The 21,470-nt window shown below is 41.0% G+C and overlaps 1 protein-coding gene across 1 annotated transcript; it reads left to right on the forward strand.

Annotated features, from left to right (window-relative positions):
• The first annotated feature begins 8,952 nt into the window (after positions 1-8,952).
• Positions 8,953-14,990, forward strand: LOC118623839 (ZAR1-like protein). The gene is made up of 4 exons (XM_036251567.1): positions 8,953-9,726; positions 10,693-10,785; positions 12,565-12,639; positions 14,750-14,990. The coding sequence occupies exons 1-4, from the start codon at positions 8,953-8,955 to the stop codon at positions 14,891-14,893; spliced, it is 1,086 nt and encodes a 361-aa protein (XP_036107460.1). The 3' UTR covers positions 14,894-14,990.
• The last annotated feature ends 6,480 nt before the right edge of the window (positions 14,991-21,470 follow it).

The following is a 21,470-nucleotide window of genomic DNA, read 5'->3' on the forward strand; positions in this document are numbered from 1 at the left end:
TCACAGAAGATATGGGTAAAAGAAGACATTTACTGAAAACCCACCAAGATTCTAAATCTGACCATATTACTTTTCTACTAAAAACCTTTCAACTTGTTATTAAGTTCAAACTCCATAACAAAACTCCCTGGTAACAAGGCCTTCATGATCTGATGTCTTAATTTCTATGATGATGTTTTTTCAAACTCTTCAGCCATACCCAACCACTTCCATATCCTGTAAGAATGGTCTCTCTCAGTTTAGGTCTTTGTACAAAGTGTTTCTTTCACTCTATTTCTCTTGACCTGAAACATCCTCTTTCAGGCTCCCATTTTGAAATTACCTCCTCCAGAATACTTCAGTGGTCCCTAGGGTGAGACTAAGTGAGTGCCCTCTTATGTGTTCCCTGCAGAGTTCATCACACACTGTTCCCATTTCCTGTTAGACTATGAGTTCCCTGAGGTAGGGATCTTGTCTTATCACTGTATCCTTAGCAATCACAATAATTGCCTGATATGTTTCAGTCAGTCCACCAATACTGGCTGAATGAATTGGCAAGGATTAGAAAAGTGGGTTGTAGATAGCAATGTGTAACACTCCGGTTCCTGTTGCACACATCTACTTTCTCAGACAGGGTTTCCAAAGCTGTTTGTGACTCTGTCAAATCCAATCTACAGTTTTTCAACATCTGTGTTTTCTGTATCATAAATTGGGTATTCAAGGCACTTATTATTACTCTTAAAAACTGCTTCTAAAAATAGTGGTTTTAACTGATCCTACAATTTCTAATTTAGAGAAGCTTTGGGGAAAATACGCCATATCAACGTTAGTAAATCAAGCAAAGACCAACTGAACACTATGTGTATTAGTATTCACAAAACATTGCACTATATTCTCATTTCCCAAGTAACAAGGAATAGACATACTCACTAATAAGCCAAATGTATGTGTAAGTTAAAAACCCCACTTCAACAACATATCCAACCTCATTCTCTTGTGAAAATTTTAAATATGTTAAAAATTAGCTAAAGCTGGCCCTGACTGATTTGGCTCAGCAGTCAGAGAGTTGGCCTGTATACCAAAGAGTCATGAGTTTGATTCTAGTCAAGGGCTCATATCTTGGTTGTGGTTCGGTCCCAGCCCTGGTCAGGGTCGTGTGGGAGGCAACCAATCAATGTGTCTCTCTCACATTGATGTTTCTCTCTGTCTCTCTCCCCCTCCCACTCTATCTGAAGATAAACGAAAAAATATCCTCAAGTGAAGATTTTTTTTAAAAAAAGCTAAACCTTTATTTTAAAATTTCACCTTTTCCCTGTTCACTTTAGGAAGATCTTAATCATAAAAAAAGGACTTAAAAAAATAAACCAAACAGTGAGATACACACCTATTAGAATAAAAATCAAAAACACAGACAACACCAAACGCAGGTAAGAATGTGGAGCAAGGGGAACTCTCATTCTCTGCTGGTGGAAATGCAATATGGTACAGCCACTTTGGAAGAGTTTGCAGTTTCTTACAAAACTAAATATAATTCTAACATATGATCCAGCCAATTATGCTCTTTTGTAAATATCCAAATGAATTGAAAACTTAGGTCCACACAAAAAACCTGCACATGAATGTTTATAGCAGCTTTATTCATAATTGCCAAAACTTGGAAGTGATTAAGATGTCCTTCAATTGGTGAATGGATAAACAAATTGATACATCCATGCACTAGAACATTGTTCAGTGATAAAAAAAAAAAAGAAAGAAAAAAGAAATGAGCTATCAGATCACGAAGACACGGATAAATCTCATATCTCTAAGTGAAAGAAGCCAATCTGGAAAGGCTAAATACTGTACGATTCCAACTATGTATATGACATTCTGGAAAAGGCAAAATCATAGACAGTAAAATGATCAGTGGTTGCCAGGGATTTGGGGGTTGTGGGGGAGGGTGGTGGTGGTGAATTGGAGCACAGGGTATTTTTAGGGCAGTGAAATTATTTTGTATGATACTGTAATGATATATACATGACATTATACACTTGTCAAAATCCCAGACCTGTACAAAGAAACCCAACTGTAAATAATAAAAGAAAAAAAAAAAATGAACCAGGCAAAACAAGTGCATACCAAAATAAGCATTTCTCAAATAACTCGACAACGTCATAAGTAAACTGAGTAATGGTAAGATAAACTCATATTTTATGCAAAAGGAAGGGCTGCTGAAAAGCACAATTCCTTATGGAACTGCAGGGACAATTCTTTTTAAAAAATAATACATTAGATGTTAGAATAAAGTAGGTTAAGTCTAACAGCTTAGGTTTAACATTTCAACACTGAATTTAAAGTAACTTAAAAGCAAAATATCTTGAAACTACAGTCAACTGAATTATTTATGCACTATAATTAAAAACATTAGCTCCTCTGCAGTGAGTTGAGTGGCTGTATTAATCCATCCCTGTCCTTCCCTGGTTAAGGACAGACCAATTCCAGCTAATTACCTTTAGAGAATAAACCAGTGGCTTTGGGTGTATCTTTAAAGTTTTAGCAGATTCAGCATCAGCTGGTTTATGGTTTTCCTGACCACATTAAGACCTATGGCTGCTCCCTTCATTATGCCCACAACACAGTACTGTGTACAAGCACCGGGATATTTATTTAGATATTTTCTACCATACAAGACTGAATTCCTAGAAGTCAACTGCCATTTTATAAAGGACTTTGTAATCACATTAAGGAGTCTGAATTTTAGCATGAGGGCAAATGGGAGGTAATCCAAGGTTTGAAGCAGGAAGTAGCAAGATAAATCTGCATGTGATTTCTCTGCTTGACAACCTATCAAATGAATTCACTTTAGCCAGGCATTCAATGCCTGCTTCTAATCTGCTCTTTTTAGCTTTAGGTTATTAGTCCGTCAGATTCAACACTCTAAATTATCTGAATTACTTGCTATCTTCTTAACAAACTGCATATTCTTCCTCATGTTTTCCCCTCTGCCTAGAACACTAACACTATTCCATTTTCAAGTTCCTGAATCTTACTTACCCTTCAAGGTTTAATTCAAACCAGTCATTTCCTAATTCCCTCAGTACCATTTATGCTTTCTCAACTCTCGTACATTTTGTACTTTTCTTTTGCCACGTACCATGTTTAATCTTGGACTATAATTTATCTGTGTACTGTTAATTCCCCTTACTAGTGAATAATACTCCAAAGAAGGGGAGAGGATGTTACTTAAATAATAAATAAATTACCATTATTTGATTGATTGGAAATATCTGGCACATAGGCTGGGGAAATGGCTATTAAATCAAGAGATTTATAACAAATTGATAAAAATAATCTTCTCTGTATTCTGTGACAGCCTGCAGGAATATAGTTTAGTATAATTAATATCAAGTACTGGGTTTTTTTTTTTTTTTTTGTATATGAAAGATAAAACTTAGCAAATCTCAGTAGGCAGCATGTATTAATCAAAGGAGGGGAGAAAAGGAATTTATTAAGTACCTACATTATTTTATTTAATCCAGATTTATCCAATATTATTTTCATCATCTCCATTTTTTAGGTGGGGAAAGTGATGTCAAAGAGGTTTGACCAACATAACAGTTAATGACAGACAGGGATTCTTAACACAGGTTTGTCTGCATTCCTACTTCATATTTTTCTCTAGTCTAATCTTGTTACTTACCTAAATCTAACCTGTCCTTATCTAATTCTTTAAAAGGAGATTGATATAGTGGCAGAGTCAGACCTTGCTCTTTGAATATTATTACTGGAGTTAAAACCAACTGATGATAAGGTTTCCTTTTTGGTGTTTTAAACAGGTTTGGTTCATAACTGTTGGTTTTATACTCAATATGTATATTAGTTCTAAATATGTAAGAAAAATAAAAATCTCGCCCTGGCCGGTTTGGCTCAGCGGTTAGAGCATCGGCCTGCGGTCGGAGAGACCCGGGTTCAGTTCCCGCTAAGGGCATGTACCTTGGTTGCAGTTTGTCCCCGGCCCTGGTTGGTCGTGCGGGTGGCAGCCACTCGATGTGTCCCTTTCACGTCAATGTTTCTCTCTCTCTCTTCCTCCCACACTATCTGTGCAAAAAATCGAAAAATGTCCTCGGGTGAGGATAAAAAAAATAAAAATAAAAATCTCATCTTGGTTTTAATCAGAATTGTTGTAACCCAGGAGAATCAACCTCACTCGGACACAAAGTAATTTTGAATATTAGGAGCTTTATTACCTGTGCAGGGACTGCAGCCAACCTACATAGAGAACTGCAGCCCCAAGCTCAGGGGTGGGTTGCTTATATAGGACAGGGGTTACTAAAGAGTTTAGCAGAGCAAGCAAGCTATGTGCACAGAAGCAGATATCAGCAGTTAGTAGCTGTACAAGTTGTTTATTTTATATTTCTTAACATTTACTAGACCCTAGCCTTGAATGTCTCATTGCCCCGCCTGGCATCTCCTGATTAGTTAAGCTCATGGTCAATACCCTTGTGGTCATGGCTGATGCATACCTTCCTCTTCAAGAATTTTTGCAAAAAGTTCAAGGAACCCAGGAGAGGTTCCTTCTTCTAGCAGATGGAGAATTACTGGGTTATAACAAGAATCACAGAAAAATTTGTGAGCAAGTAAAGATCATAATAAAGAAAAGGATGCTTGAGATTTGGACTGTGGATGGCTTTTGTTAAAGCATATTAATCAAACAGGATCTGTTCTCTTGTGAATCTGTAATAGGGTATATAACAAGTTGGCAAAAGTTACAAGGAGATAGCCCTTAACTATATTAGCTCTTCTCAAGTTTTATCTTACATTCATGATTCAGAAACAAAAACCACAGTAAGAATGCATTCCACAGACACAATTAAAATGTTTATAGAGACTACATAAGTGGATGGGATAAAGCTACAGGTATAAGGACCATGTATGTAGACTCACAAATAAAACAGAATAAAAAGATTCTGTTAGAGAAATGACAAAAGTTCTACTCTGATCTATCCACTCTTAAAGCAGTGATTCTATTAAGTGCGGTCTGTGGATTAAATAGGAGAAAGTTCCCCAAGACATTTTCAAGGGGTCCATAAGATCAAAACTATTTTCATAATGTGAAGGCATCATTTGTCTTTTTCACAATGTTGACATTGTACCACTGGTGAAACTGATGACACCTTTGTGTGAGTCAAGGCTGTTGCAGGTTCCATCCCCACCCCATCAGGGCACATGTGGGAGGCAAACAATCCATGTTTCTCTCTCCCACCCCTTCTCTCCTTCCCTTCCATTCTCAAAAAAAAAATAAAAAATAAAAAAATAAAAAATAAATAAAATAAATGGCAAAAAGTATTCAGGTGAGGATTAAAAGAAAAAGACTATTCTAATGACATCAATGAAATAACATATTATTTTTAATATTGTTTAATGCAATGTGTCAATAGATGGAATATCTGTGTAATTCAGAACAAAGGCATTTTTCCAAATAATCAATGCATGATGTTACAATATGGATAAAAGATTTATTCAAAGTGAAAGACTAATAAAATTTAATGTAACAAAAATATGAACATTTCATGACATGGTTTCAGATTCTACACTGAAACTTTTAAGAAACTACACTTAAGTTTTGGTATAGTATGAAAGAAAAATACCCCAAATTAACTGAAGAAGATTAAAATAATTCTTTTTCTCCAACTACATTGCTATGTGAGGCTGGATTTTCTTCACAGACCTTTACCAAAGCAATATATTACAACAGACAGGACACAGAAACAGGTATGAGAATCCAGCCATCTCTATTAAGCAAGATAGTAAAGAGAATGGCAAAATTATAAAATGATGCCACTCTTTTTTTCTTTAAATATAGTTATTTTTCATAAAAATGTTATCATGCATTGTGTTTACTTTTTACTTTAAAGTGAAGCATTACATACTTTTAAAAGTTTTTTTATGACAACCTACATTAAGCTCTTTGAGGCTCTCAATAATTTTTAAGAGTTTAAGGAGTACTGAGACAAAAAAAATTGACAACTTTTGCTACAAAATAACAATACCAACATTCACATTTGCTGGAAATTCTGTGCTTTAAAAAACAATTCTTCCACCCTGGCCAGTTTGGCTCAGCGGTTGGAGCAGCAGACAGGGGACCAGTGAGTCGCAGGTCTGATCTGGTCAAGGGCCCGGTACCCGATACCTTGGTTGCAGTTTAGCCCGGACCTTGGTCATGCGGGAGGTAGCCAGTTTCTCTCTCCTTCTCTGTCTCTCCCTCCCTCCCACTCTGTCTGAAGATGGATGGGAAAATATCCTCCGGTAAGGATTTAAACCAATTAAGAATTTAAAACAATTCTTCCTCCTCCTAATCAAGGGACCAGTCTCCTCTTTATCCATCACGGGTTCTATAGTTTATTACCATTTGGTAACTGTAAATGTTCATCCTCTTAAACTGGATCCATAAATAAGTTTATAGTGTAAACAAAAACGTGACGTATTGTATTCTTTCCAGCAAGCATGCATATTACATATTTTTCTGAAAATACTGCTCACTGTAATTGATCAATGTATAGAAAAATCTCTAAAATTTCAAAAAAAGTTGGCCTGTCTCTGCATCCAATAGGCATTTTCCTCTACAATATTACTCCGACGCTTGGAAAATGAGTCTGCAAAAGAGAACAGAACACACTTCACCGGGTGGGTCCTTAAGTGACTGAGGTACAGAGGAGGGTACAGCTGCCTAAAGCGACTGATGACTGATCTCGGCCCCACCTTCTGGGACTGCAGAGGAACTCGCTGCGATGGTGGGAGCCTTGTGTATCTGTGCTGCCAGCACAGTGGCCACCGGCCACATCAAGCATTGGACATGTGGCAAGTGCGACTCAGGAGCAGCATTTCTGACATGCATTTTAGTTACGTTAACTAGTCACGAGTGGCGAGGGCTCCCAGTAGAGGTGAACGCCGGTTCGAATCAGGACGCCCCCATCCCACAGGCACCAGCTGGGGTAAAGTGGGGCGGACACAGTGGCGGAGGCGGGAAACCTCGTCCACCACACCACATTCCAGAAAAGTAACTCAACCGTGTGCAAGGAGGTTTCGGACTGGGACCCCGCGGCAGCTTGGAGCCCACCCCCGAGCGGGTGGCGCGGCCCGAGTCCCAGGAGAGGAGCCGAGCCTCCGGCCGGGAGGGCCGGTCCGTCGTCCCATCCGCGCGGGGCTGGCAGCGACCACCGGCGGCCGGGCCCGCGTCCTCCGCAGCACTAACCGCCTCCAAGACGCCGCTCTTCGGACCCACAGGCTCTCCCGGCGGCAACCCTCCTCCCCGACGCACCCGGGGCAGCAGGTCCCTGCGGCACTTTCAGACGCTCGCGCCAAAGCCGCGCTCCCACAAGTCTCGCGGTGACGTCATGACGCCGCACGCAGCGCGCGCGCCGCCCGGAAGTCAGGCTGGCCGCGCCGCCGCGCTGGGCTTGCGAGCACGGGGCCTGGTGGGGCTGCTCAGCAGGCGCTCGGGAGCTGGACGGGCGGCGGCTTCTCATGGAGCCTTCGGAGGGCCGCCCCGTGTCCACCCCGCGACTCCCGCCCCTTCGCGCGTCTCATGTTCGGGGGCCTCGCGCGGCCCGTGGTCTCCGACAGGCCTCTGTTCCGCCCCGAAGTCGCCAAACTTGGACGCCCAGGGTGGTCCTTGGTGGAGGAAGACCCGTTTCCGGCCGCTGCTCTCTGTGGAGGGGACCGGCGGGCACTGCAGCCAGAGGACTTCAGCTCTAGGCCTGTGGTGCTCTTAGGGATCAGGTTCAAGACCTTTGAGCCTGTCTCCCTGCCCGAGAAATGGGGAACATATGGTAACCCTTCCTGCGGTGTCAGCTGCTGCCCTCTGCAGGCTGCCCTGTGCCCTTTATATTCTTAGGGTACCGACCCACCCTGTGTGTGCCTGCCGTCCCCTCCAAACTGCCCTGGAAGGCAGGACTCTGTCCTCATCAGGCACAGGGTCTGACATGCCCCACCTTAATTCGGGTTTGTTTATGGCCTGGAAAGCCTCCCACTGCGTTCTGGAAGTGGGAGCTGCCCGTGGGCTCTGCTGCTTCTGAAAGGCTCCGGCAGTAAACAGCAGGAGCGACCTTGAATTAGAGAAAGTGTGGGCTCTACTTGGTTCCTCAGGTGTCGTTTCAGTTTGATCATAACCCTGAGCCGGAGCAGGAAGCCTGACTAATACAGAGAGTTATCAAAGCTTGTGATCACCTAGGTCTGAAGAGCAAAGGAACACAGGCCTGGGATCCTTAACAAACAATAGCTGCTTACTGAACACGGGAGTGCTTTGTGCCTCACACGCAGTAGCACATTTAATCTTATAATAATCCTATAATATGGTTAGTACTGTCAGATAACTTGCCTGGTATCAAGGCCCAGGTTTCAGTTCAAGTGGGTTTGACCTCAGATACTTAACTATCCTGCTATTAAATTTGAATTCACCTACAAAATCAGAACAATTTGCTTCCTCCATCTTTTTTTTTGGGTGGTGGTAGTCCTCACTAGGAGTGGACTGAACCTTTGGCATGTCATACAACTCTCTGAAGTATATTTTCTCTCACTGTAAACACCCCTGCCCCTGTATAACTTTATGCTCCGAGCTCCTCTGGTGTTTACTTTCATTAGCTCTGCCAAAATAATGTACTTTCCCCCTTACATTCTTCTAGTATAAGGCTGCTCACATATTTTACTCCTCATATTCATTTTGTTATATGCTTTAAAAAGGATCTCTAAAATGGTACATCATCATGAGAATAAATAACTGAATAGCTAATTATAGGATGTGTGTGAATAAGTCAGTAATGAAAAACAGCATTGAAAAGAGATTCAGGAGCAGCAAATTGAAGAGTCAGGAAAGAGCAATTCGAATCAGGTGGCAATTAGGCTTCTGTAGGTAGGTAGCTCTCTTCCCACTACCCTTCTCAATTAGGATAATAGACAGCAGCTCCACCAGAATCTGAAATAAATGGAGAAGCTAGGATGAATCTGAACCAACCAGACCAGGAGAAAGAAGGTCAGATGAATGTGGGAGGCAGGACAAGGGCACAAACTGTACCAGGATATTGCGCGAAGCCTAGACAGCAGATGGAGCGCTTTGTCCAAGTTCCCCAGGGCCTGTACCAGGCAACACACTATGGGAACACACTGTCTTTGGGCCCGCCTGGATTCTCTGACCAACAGCCTGACTGGAGGCAAAACACTGGTGCCCCTACTTTCCTGGCCAGGACCGGGATGGTGGTGCCTATAAATGCCTGGGCCTACTGCACTGACCCTTACAAGAGGGTGCAGCTTAAGGCCATTTTTTCCCAGATGAACCCCAGCCCAGGCCTGCAGTTGTGCAAGGCCAACACCAAAGAGGTGGGCGTGCAGGTGAACCTACGTGTGGACAGGTCTGTGCAGTGCTCACTGGGCCCTCTCACCCTGCGCAGCTGCCTTTCTTGGGGCTGCAGGGGCCCCAAGGCAGCCCTGCCAACCTGGGATGGCTATTCACCAGTGATGGGCCTTAGGGGCTTGATCCAGCTGCAGAAGAATGGGAAAGACAGGAAGGAGGAGGAGAGGAAGGAGCTTTCGAGTCTGGAAGGGGCCAGCCAGCAGCAGCAGAAGTCACCACCAATGCCAAGGTCACAACAGGACAAGCAGGAGCAACTCTGGCAGCAGGCCAAGGTGGGGGAGAAAGATGCCTCAAGTTCTGGGGAAAGACAGGGCAAGCAGGCCCAGGGAGATGCCCACCCACTCAGGAAACCCAGCTTCCAGGTGAACTTTGTCCTCCCCCTCCTCAGTCCTCTGTTAGCCCCTTCCTCTCCTTCCTCTTTTCTATTTCTGGGGCAATAAGAGCAAAATCTTCCCTGGTTCCCTCCCTTTATTTCATAAAGGAGAGGAAGTTCTGAAAACATGTATTAAAAATTGTTTTTAATACTTACCAAGGATTTTTTTTTTAAATCCTCACCTGAGGACATTTTTCTGCATTTATCTTCAGATAGAGTGGGAGGAAGAGATGGGGGAAGAGAGAGAAACATCAACATGAGAGAGATACATCGAGTGGTCGCCACCCACACGACCCCACCCGGGCTGGGGACAAACTGCAACGAAAGTACATGCCCTTAGTGGGAACCAAACCCGGTACTCCCTGGTCCGTAGGCCGATGCTCTAACCCCTGAGCCAAATCGGCCAGGGCCCAAGGATGTGTTAATTTATTTTAGAAAGAGAGACATCGGTTGGTTGCCTTCTGTATGTGCCCTGACCAGGTGTTGAACCAGCAACCTAGGTATGTGCCCTGACCGGGAATTGAGCCTGAAACACTTTTGGTGCACAGGATGATGCTCCAACCAACTGAGCAACCCAGCTGGGGGTGAAAACATGTATTTTCCATGACCTCTGTGTCTTATAACTTTTTGGAAATACGGTGCCACCGTTATTAATTGGGAATGCGAGACAAAGAAGGGTTTCAAGTCTGTGATATATGTGATCAAAATTTCATTCTGGGGAGACTGTGCTGGTGGCATTGTGGAAAATGGATTAAAAAAGTGTAAGAGACAGCAGGGAGAAGAATCCCAGAGTAATCCTTCAGAGATGAGACACGAAATTAATGTAGTAACCTTGAGAGCAGCTGTGAGTGAGGTTAAGGAGGCTTTTTGTGTTTCCTATACAAAGCCACAAGCAAAGAAAGATCTGGATTTTCCCCCTCTGGATAATAAAAGACACTTCCTCTTTTATTTGCAGTTTTTGGAACGAAAATATGCCTATTTTCACTGTAAAGATTGTAAGACTAGATGGGAGAGTGCTTATGTGTGGTGCATTTCTGGAACTAGTAAGGTGAGTAAAAGTGTATGGGACATGGAGGAGGGTGGGGAGGCACAGATGTTAAGTGGAGGAAAAATGTGATTCCTAATGGAGCGTGAGTTGATGCTGTCTCTTTCATCTTGGCATCCTCCGTGCCAGGAATATAATAGGAGCTCAGTAAATGAATGGAACTGACTGGATAGTCCGTATGACCTCCCGAGGCTGCTGACCCATGTCCTTGGTGTTTGTTCTATTGGGTTTGGTAGTTTTGTTGGACCAAACGTTAGATTATTTAGATGAACTCTTGTCCTTGTGTACATTAGGACTTTGTGTAATCATTTTATAGTTAGTGTATTTTGAACAGGTTTGGGCATTAGCACTAGGGAATTTCCACCGTCTGTCCACAGGTGGGGCAATAAGAGAAAGATTTAACTAAGATTGGCCTGTGAGAGACTTCTTTAGGCTAAGCTGGTTCCTCCCTTACTTTGAATTAGTTGTCAACATATTCAGTTGGGGAAGATTTCACTGTGTTTTCAGATTTTCCTGAACACTCAGACTTTGGACATCATAGATTTTGGTTTTGGTACAAGAACAGTAGGCTGGGGCTACACAGCTTCTTTCTCCTTTCACTTCATTTTGTAACTGTCTACACCTGGTCTATTTCATCAACTTCTATGAGCATTTGAGTTGGGGTTCCTAAGTCTAGAGGGAGAGGTGTGTTAAGGTCTGAATGAAAACATGACTTTTCACACTAGCTATTTACTATACCTGAAGGTAAATAGATTTTTTTTTAAATCCTCACCCGAGGACACTTTTACATTTATCTTGAGATAGAGCAGGAGGGAAAGAAGAAGGAAGAGAGAGGGAGAAACATCGATGTGAGAGAGACACATTGAGTGGTTGCCACCCACATGACCTCACTGGGGCTGGGGACAAACTGCAACTGAGGTATGTGCCTTTAGTGGGAACTGAACCTGGACCTCTCTGGTCCGCAGGCCGACGCTCTAACTGCTGAGCCAAACTGGCCAGGGCAGGTAAATAGATTTTTAAACTAAACTAAAAGCACTTTCCTTTTTTTTGTCAGAAGAAAAACAGTGGATTTAATTCAAACCCTCCAAGACACTGGGATGCAAAGAACAACTCATAGAACTCGTCCTCAAGACGTTTACACTGACAGCAGTGATGCAGACACGGTGTGCTTTGGTGACAGTCAGTGGCACCTGTGGCACAGTTGTGGTGCAGAAATAACATAGGAGGGGAAGAGTAACCTTGGGTGGAGGTGGGGGGGGGGCATTGTGATATCCAAGCAAGATTTTAAAGCATGAATAGTTCACCAAGTAAGGTATGGGGAAAGTGTGCCCAAGGAAGTGCACAAAGCCCAGAAATCACATGTATTGGTGGTAACCACGAGTAATTTGAAGTTCACATGGGGAGACACTAGAGGGAAAGAAAAAGAAAAAGAAAAAGCAGGGGTCATGGATGAGGGCAAAAGGAGAGGCCGAGGGCTTGGCCCGCACAGTGAATAACATTATAATAGCTACTTCCCCTTGAAGACTTTTTCTGTGGTACTTTATGAACATTATTGAGTAGTTGTCAGAATTGTAGGAAAAGTAAGAGCAGGATATAGATTTTACAGGTAAGGAAAATGAGGTTCAAAGAGTAAGAAAAAGTGACTGAGCACTGGAGGAACTGAAGACCTCAGGGTAGAGGTTGGACAATCGCGGGGTACAAGGGAAGGCACTGGGTTACTTAAAAACTGGGAGCCTAGGGTACAAATAATGTTGGATTAAAAAAGGACAAATTTCTCTTTAGGTTTATTTCAAACAACTCTGTTGCAAATGCCACAAGAGTTTTAACCCTTATCGGGTAGAAGCAATCCAGTGTCAGGTAAGCATATAGAACACTTCCTTTGTGTCTATGTTTCCATTCTTAACATGATGCTTTTGTGGCAAAATGTTTGGAGTTGATAGAATTGGATATTTGTGTAGGAGTCTTAGGTTTTCTATGTGTTTGAATTTTTATAATAAATTTTAAGGAAAAAAGCATAAATTCTGGGGTTTTTTTTAGAGGGGAGAAAGATTTAATCTTAAGTTGCCTAATGTGGTGTGCTTATGTGTGGGGTTGTCTGTATTTTCTCAAACACCCTGTGTATAGTTTGGATGTGGTAATTTAATGGGTAACCTTCATTAAGCTTTACTATGTGCCAAGCTTTGAGCTAAGCGCTTTACACGCATTATCTGTTATTGATTTGTTATTGTATTTTTTAGTGCCAGAATTTTTATGTCTTTTAAAAAAATGACTTTTAATTTTCTGCTGGAAATATTCTAATTTATTTAAACATTAAGCAAAATTATCGTAAAATATGTATCAGATAGCTCCATTCCCTATGGTTCTGTTGCTATCCTCTTTATTTTCCTTGGTTTTCAAGTGTGCTATCCATTTCCTCATGTACCTAGTTATTTTTTATTGAGTGATACATATTGTATATGAAAAATTACAGTAATAATTGAGGCCTAGGATAGTGTCTTCTCCACAGAAGATTTGTTTGTCTCTGGCAAGCAGATCGGGACACCAACACTTTCAGGTCACTCTTCTCTAGTCAGAGTTGAGCTGTTTGAAACTGGGCTTTGGCGTCTGTGCAGGCTTGTCCAGTTTTGGCTTATCCTTATTCTTAAGGTGTGGCCTTTCAGGGTTTCAATACAAAACTTGAGTTGTTTACTAGGGTTATTCCATTTTGGAATATTTAAGATTATCCCTCTGTTAAACCCATTTTCAGATTTCTACTATCTTTCACCTCTTCCAGAATTGACAGATACCTTTAGAGAGAAAATAGTCCCAAAGTCAGACTCACCTGTCTTTCTGGGTTTCCTTCTCTAATGCTTGGATAATTCTCTGGTGCCTTTACATAGTTCTTTTTAAAAAATTATTATTACTTTGTTGCTCAACTTTTCCAGTTGTCCTAAGCAGGAGGCTTGGTCAGAAGTACCAATCCATTATTGCCAGAAACAGAGGCCTACCTTTAGATTAAACCCTATTTTTTTTTTATTGAGTCTTTTCTTCTTTACAAGGGTATTGTAAGAATTAAATAAATTTATCTATATAACTGTGAATCAGTGCATATAGTAAGCACCATGCTAGTGTTAGCTACTAGAACTTTTCTATAAGGACACATACTTATCAGTGGAGAGTGGAACATGTAAATGTAGTACAATATTAAATCATATTTAAGACTGTTGTTTGGAAAATGAAAATGCCTATTTCCACAATATAAAAGGTAAAGCTTGACTTACTCTGTTTGGCTATGGAGATATGCCTAAAACAGAGCAGTGATTATCAATTTTAAAGATTAGCAGGGTTGGGAGGGTAGACCAGGGCAGTATACCAGTTTCCATGGGGTGGAACTTTATCAGAAGACAGAATGGGATCATGGTTAAAAACACTTTAAATTCTAGTAAGTTCAGGCATGTCCAAAAGAAAAAGAAAATTTAATTTCCTCTAGTTACAATTAATACCCACCCTCCCAGTTGTAACAACCAAAATATCTCCAGACATTGCAAACTGTTTGCTAGTGGGTAAATACCGTTGGTTGAGAATTACTGTGCTGGTGTTTTTAAATGTTCCAATCTAGATTATCAAATCACTAATACTCACCCACTGCCCCTCACTTCCACTGGCCTATACATGTGAACACCTACATAGTGAAGACACTCTACAAAACTCCAACTTATTTTGTAGAGTAATTTTCTCTTACATTAGATTTTATTGATTGGCCCAGTGATATTTTCTTAAACATCATCTTTGATTTTTATCTTGACAAATGTATGGCATTTAATGGGCTACGAGTGCTTTTGTACAACTTGGTCTTGGACTTCTCCTAAGATTCAGAGGAGGAGGAAGATATCTTGGAGGGGGTGGTGGGGAGAAGTATTTTGGTTTGAGGATTACATTTGAAACACTAATTTGATCATATGTCCAAACTGTTCCTTGTTTTCTAAAGACTTGTTTAAAGTCCCGTTGTTCCCACCCTCTAAAGAAAAGACACATCGATCTGAGGAGGCCTCATCGACAGGAACTATGTGGCCGCTGCAAAGACAAGACATTCTCCTGTGGCAATATTTACAGCACTAAATACATCATGTGACAGGCAGTATGATTTGTACAGGTCACCCTAACTCTTCTTGTCACTTACTGCACTGTTCCTTTTTTGCACCTTAGCTCTGACTGGGTTTTGGAAAATGAATTAGGTTTTTGTACTTTTTCTAGGTGGTATTGCATTGTATGACTGGAATGAAATAAATGCATGTAAAATAGACCACGAAGGCACATTAATTGGTGAATCCAGGGTAAAACCATAAAAAAAATAGGGAAATGGTACATACTGGCACTTTGTCACTTATATGAAGGGAGCAATGAAGAGGAACAGTATTCATTTGACAAGCTTTATAAGCCGGGTGTTCTCAGCACTGGGGTTACAGAGATGTCCAGGGGCAAGGTCCTTGCCCTCAAGTACACATAACAAGGATAGAAACACTTCCATAGCACATAGTAAGCACCAGGCATTGCTGTCACTCATCACAGCAGCCACAGGAAGTAGAGACTATAACACCCCTTCTTAACAGATGAGGAGAGGTCATAGGATAGAGTCAGGACCCAGATGGACGAGGGATTTGCCTCAGGGCCTTCACTACATTTCTGTTTTCTCTCAGATTCAGAGGTGGTAAGTGCTATAGAGGAAACGGGTGCAATGACAGTGAGTGACCCTTTAGATGGTGTGGTTGGGAAGAGGCAACATGACAATGGGGACCTTCAGGGTGAGGGAGCTGGGAGAAAAGAAGATGGTTTTGATCCCAGGGAACAGCAAGAGCAAAGGCCCTGAGGGGGTGGGACAATGTACTTGGTATGTCCCAGGAATAGGAGCCCTCGAGGCTAATGTAGGGTGTAGGGGGGAGAAGACAGAACTCATGTCACACAGGTTTCCTTCAGCCATGGTCCAGCACATGGCAGCCCTTGAAGGAGTTTCAACAAAGCAGTGACATCAGCTCTTTAGAAAACTCAACTGCTGCTCTGGCTGGGTGGGTCACTTGGTTGGAGTATTGTCCTGTGCACCAAAAGGTTGTGGGTTTGGCCCTGGCTAGCTTGGCTCAGCGGTTAGAGCGTTGGCTTGTGGGCCAAAGGGTCACGGGTTTAATTCCAGTCAGGAGCACATACCTCGGTTGCGGTTCGTCCCTGGCCCTGGTCAAAGTCGTGCGGGAGACAGCCAGTCGATGTGTCTCCTCACATTGATGTTTCTCTCTCTTTGTCCCTCCCTCCCACTCTATCTGAAGATAAATGGAGAAGTGTCCTCGGGTGATGATTGAAAGAAAGGTTGTGGATTTGATTCCCAGTCAGGGCACATAGCTAAGTTGCAGGCTCGATTCCTGGTCAGGGTGTGTATGGAAAGCAACTGATCAATGTTTCTCACATGGATGTTTCTCTCTCCCTTTCTCTCTCTAAAAATGAATCAAAACATATCCTCAGATAAAGATTTAAAAATAAGGAAAGAAAACTCACTGCTGTGAGGGAAGACCAGGCAGCATGGAAGGAAGGAGAGCAGTTAGGAGGTTAATGAACATATGAGCAAAATGATGGCTAGGTCAAGGGTGATAGCACTGGAGATGGAGAGAAGTACTTCCATTCAAGATGTTTGGAGATGTAAAGAACAGGATTGGAAGTGGATGATGAAAAAATAAGTGATGACTTGCAGATTTCTGCTTTGAGCTATATGGGAGATGGAATTGAGAGGAATAACAGGAGAATGTTCTTGGGTTAGATGACCTAACGTCCAATCCTGGCTATGGTGCTTAAGAGATATATGATTATGGGCAACTTTCTCTGTCTCAATTACTCTTCTGTAAAATGAGGATGATAATGGTACCTGTCTCTGGGTGGTAGAGTGAGCTGATACATGTTAAGCACTTGGGATAGAACCTGGAATATTTTGAGGGCTCAGTAAACTTAGCTGTCTTATTTTGGTGGGGCTGTGTAGTGATGTGGGGAAGGGCTTCTCTTTCATCATAATAAGTTGGAAATATTTGAGACATTCAGATGGAAATGTCCTGTAGGCTATTGAGTTATGAATCCAGAATTTAGGAAGGACATCAGAGCTAGAGAGAGAGATTTGGAGATAAAAAAAAATGAAAGCCATGGACCTAGATAGGATCACCTAGAAGGAGAGTACAGCACGGGACTCTCGGGCACCAACATTCAGATCAATGATTCTGTGACTTGAGTGTCCTGGCAGTTATCTGGTGGTCTTGTTTGCTGGAGATTCTGATCCAGTAGGTCTGGGGTCTGAGTCTGCAGATCTGACAAGCTTCCAGATGCTCTCGCACCACTGGTCCCGTAGCTCACACTCTGAGTAGCAGGAGATTAGAGGTTAGATAAAAGAATGGCAAAGGAGGATAGGAAGAGGATGGTGTCATGAAAGCTAAGATGAAACAGTATTTTGAGGAGGGAGTGGCTGACCGAGTCAAATCCTGTAGTGAGTGAGAAGAATGAAGACAGCCATTGGTTTGGTGACGTAAAGAAACTTGAAAAGAAAAGCTTGAGTGAAATGGTGGGAATGGGCGTCAGAATTTATAGTCAAGACAGTGAATAGAGATAATACTTTCTAGAAGTTTTGCTGTTAAAACAAATTGGTGATAGTGAGAGGGGACTTGTGAGAAAGGGAGGTACTAAGTTCGTATATTCACGGGAATAATTTAGTAGAGAGAAGCAGGGAGAGGACACTCAGACAGGAGCGAAGCCCTTGATAAGGGAGAAGGGATGGATTCAGAGAAAAGTGGAGTGATTAGGCCTGAGTGGGAGCAGCGATATTCCTTTATTGTAAAAGGATGGAGCATCTAGAACATGGGCTAGTGGGATAAAGACTTGTTTTATTTGATCAGTGAATGGTGAAGCAAAGTAATCAGCTGAGGCAGGTAGGAAGGGAAAGGGGTGGGAGACTGAGGAGGGAGAGCAAGGTGTGAAATAATCATCTCAGGTATTGGGAATGTGAAATTAATGTGATCAGGGAGATGAAATTAATTGTAATTGAAATAGTAATTAATTGGTAGTATCGAGAGCTCCTTTTGAGACTTGGCGCTGTTTGAGATGTGCTTGGTTGCAGTTGTTTTCCTATAGTGTCTCACTCAAGCAATTGCAGTGCAGGTGTGGACAGGGGAGAGCTCAGGTTTGACAACCTGAGAAAGACAGGAGAAGATATTTGTGAATGTCAGCCAGGGAGTGATTATAATCCATGGAATTTATTTATTTTGGGTTAAGTATTTTTTCTTTTTCTCTTTAAATTTATTGGGGTAACATTGACTAATAACATTACATAAATTTCAGGTGTATAACTTTATAATATGATATCTGCATACTCTGTTAGGTGCTTACCCCACAAAGTCTAGTTTCTTTTCATCACCATATTTTGACCCCCTTTACTCTCTATGTCCTCTCCCTTCCCCTCTGGTAACTACCATTCTGTTGTCTGTATCTATGTATTTGTCTTTTTGCTTTGTTCGTTCCTTTGTTGTTTTTTGTTGTATATGCCCTGTCCTTTTCTATCTGACTTATTTCACTAAACATAACACTCTCAAGATCCATCCATGTTGTCGCAAATGGAAATATTTCACCTTTTTTTTTTTTGGTGAACTGAGTAGTTTTCCATTGTATATATGTACCACATCTTCTTTAGTCATTCGTTGAAGGACATAGGTTATTATTTTTCACTCTTGATTTTTATTTCCTTCCTTCTACTGACTGTGAGCTTTGTTTTTTCTTCTTTTTCTATATCTGTAAGGTGTAATGTTAGATTGTTTATTTGGGTTTTTTCTTGTTTGTTGAGGTAGGCCTGTAACACTATATACTTTCTTCTTAGTACCGATTTTGCTGCATCTCCCAAAGTTTGGTATGTCATGTTTTCATTTTTATTTGTGTCTGTATGTTTTGATCTCTACTTTCATTTCTTCTTTGACCCAGTGGGTTGTTCAGCAGCATGTTATTTAATCTCCAGATATCTGTTGTTTTTCCTCTTTCTTGTTATACTGAATTTTTAGTTTCATATTGTTGCGATTGGAAAACACACTTGGTATGATGTCAGTCTGAAATTTACTGAGACTAGTTTTGTGCCCCCAAATATGATCTCTCCTGGAGAATGTCCCATGTGCACTTGAGAAGAATGTATATTCTCTCATTTTGGAATGGGAAGTTCTATAAATGTGAATTAAGTTTGTTTCCTCTGATGTGTCATTTAAGGCCAATATTTGCTTGTAGACTTTCTCAGGGATCTATCCTTTGCTGTGAGTAGGGTATTTAGGTTCCCAACCATAATTTTATTTTACTCCATTTCTCTCCTTTGCGTCTGTTAATAATTGCTTCATGTATTTTGGTACTCCTAGGTTGGATGCATATATATTGATGTATTATGTCTTGAGGAATTTTCCCCTTTATTATTAGAGAATGTTCATCTTTGTCTCTTCTTTTTTTTTTTTTTTTATCCTCACCCGAGGATATTTTCCCATTTTTTGTACAGATAGAGTGGGAGGGAGAGAGAGGAAGGGAGAGAGAGTGAGAAACATCGATGTGAAGGGACACATCGAGTGGCTGCCACCCGCACGACCAACCATGGCCGGGGACAAACTGCAACCGAATTACGTGCCCTTAGCGGGAACGAAACCCGGATCTCTCCGGACCGCAGGCCGACACTCTAACTGCTGAGCCAAACTGGCCAGGGCTCTTGTTACCTTTTTAAAAAAAATCTTGAAATCTAGTCTGCTACATGCTGGATGCCAGTTGCTGGGAGTATCATGTTCTATCCCTTCATTTTGAGCCTGTCTTTGGAGCTGACATGATCTCCTGCAAGCGACATAATAGTTGGGTCTTGTTTTATAATCCGTTCTTTGCCCCTGTTCTTTTGATTGGTGGATTTAGTCCATTTACATTTAGGGTGATTATTAATACATGAAAACTAACTACAGCCATTTTATCTTTTGTTTTCTGGTTGCTCTATATCTTCATTGTTTCCTTAAAAGTATTTTTGTTAAATACATACGTGTGTGTGTGTGTTTGTGTATGTCTGATGGTGAGGCAAATGTGTAATGGCCACTGTAATGAGAAGGCATCTTCAGACTGAAAGATGAAGTGGGCAACTTCATAGAATATAACAGAATTTATTATAAGGTAATTTCCTTATGGGAAGATTTGGTTGCAGTGGAACAGACAACCCAGCCATTCTCTGTAGATTATTCTCCATTAATAGTACCTTTTTAAATGATATAACTCAGGTACAAATGACTGACAGGACAAAGGGACGAAAAATGCAGTAGCACCAGGGGTCATACCTCCTGGTGCTCTTGTGATAAGTGATTGTTTATAATCAGTACTATTACCAGTTTGGTATTGATATTGGTTGTTATGCCATTTTGGCTGTTATAACAAAAATATTTATGGCTGCATTTTAAGGAACACAGATAACCATCAACTAGAAAGCTTTGATATCCTTCTACAGTGAGATGGTCCAAGATCACACCATGGAATTTAAAAATGAAATGAAATCCACAACATAAAGATGGAGTATGTTTTCACATCTACATCTATAAATACATGTATATAGTCATACACCTATACCTGTATATATGCATATAATTTTATTAAGTTTATTGTAGTAACAGTTACATTATATGAATGTTATGCGCACATCTTTATAATATGACATATGTATAATGTATTGTGTGCTCACCCCCTGAAATCTAGTCTCCTTTTGTCACCATGTATTTAAGCCCCTTCACCTTCTTTGGCCGTCTGTTCCTCTCTGGTAACTACCATAATGTTCTTTCCATCTATGAGTTTGCCTTTCTGTTTCTTTGTAGATTGTTTTGTTTGTTCAATTTGTTGCTTTTTGTCTTATATGTCATGTATGAGTGAAATCATATGGTTCTTGTTCTTTACCATCTGGCTTATTTCACTTGTTATAATGCTGTCAAGATATCCACCAAAACTACAAGCCAATATCCCTGATGAACATAGATGCCAAAATCCTTAACAAAATATTAGCAAATCGAATCCAGCAATACATCAAAAAAATTATTCATCATGACAAAGTGGGTTTAATTCCAGGCATGCAAGGATGGTACAATATTCACAAATCAATAAATGTGATACACCACATAAACAAAATGAAAGATAAAAACCATATGAATCATATCAATAGATGCTGAAAAAGCATTCGACAAAATTCAGCATTCACTTTTGATAAAGACGCTCAGCAATGTGGGAATAGAAGGATCATATCTCAACACAATAAAGGCCATATATGAAAAACCTACAGCCAACATCATACTCAATGGGTATAAACTAAAAAGCATTCCCCATAAGAATGGGAACAAGACAGGGATGCCCACTTTCACTACTCTTATTTAACATAGTACTGGAAGTCTTAGTGACAGCAATTAGACATGAAGAAAAAATAAAAGGGATCCAAATTGGAAAGGAGGAAGTGAAAGTATCATTTGTAGATGACATGATATTGTACATAGAAAACCCTAAAGACTCCATCAAAAATCTACTAGACTTAATAAATGAATTTGGCAAAGTAGCAGGATATAAAATTAATGTCAAGAAATCGATGGCATTCTTATACACCAATGATGAACTCACAGAAAGAGAAACTAAAAAGACAATCTCATTTACCATTGCAG

The sequence above is a fragment of the Molossus molossus genome, unplaced genomic scaffold, assembly GCF_014108415.1.
Source record: "Molossus molossus isolate mMolMol1 unplaced genomic scaffold, mMolMol1.p scaffold_m16_p_10, whole genome shotgun sequence".
Classification (NCBI taxonomy): Eukaryota; Metazoa; Chordata; class Mammalia; order Chiroptera; family Molossidae; genus Molossus; species Molossus molossus.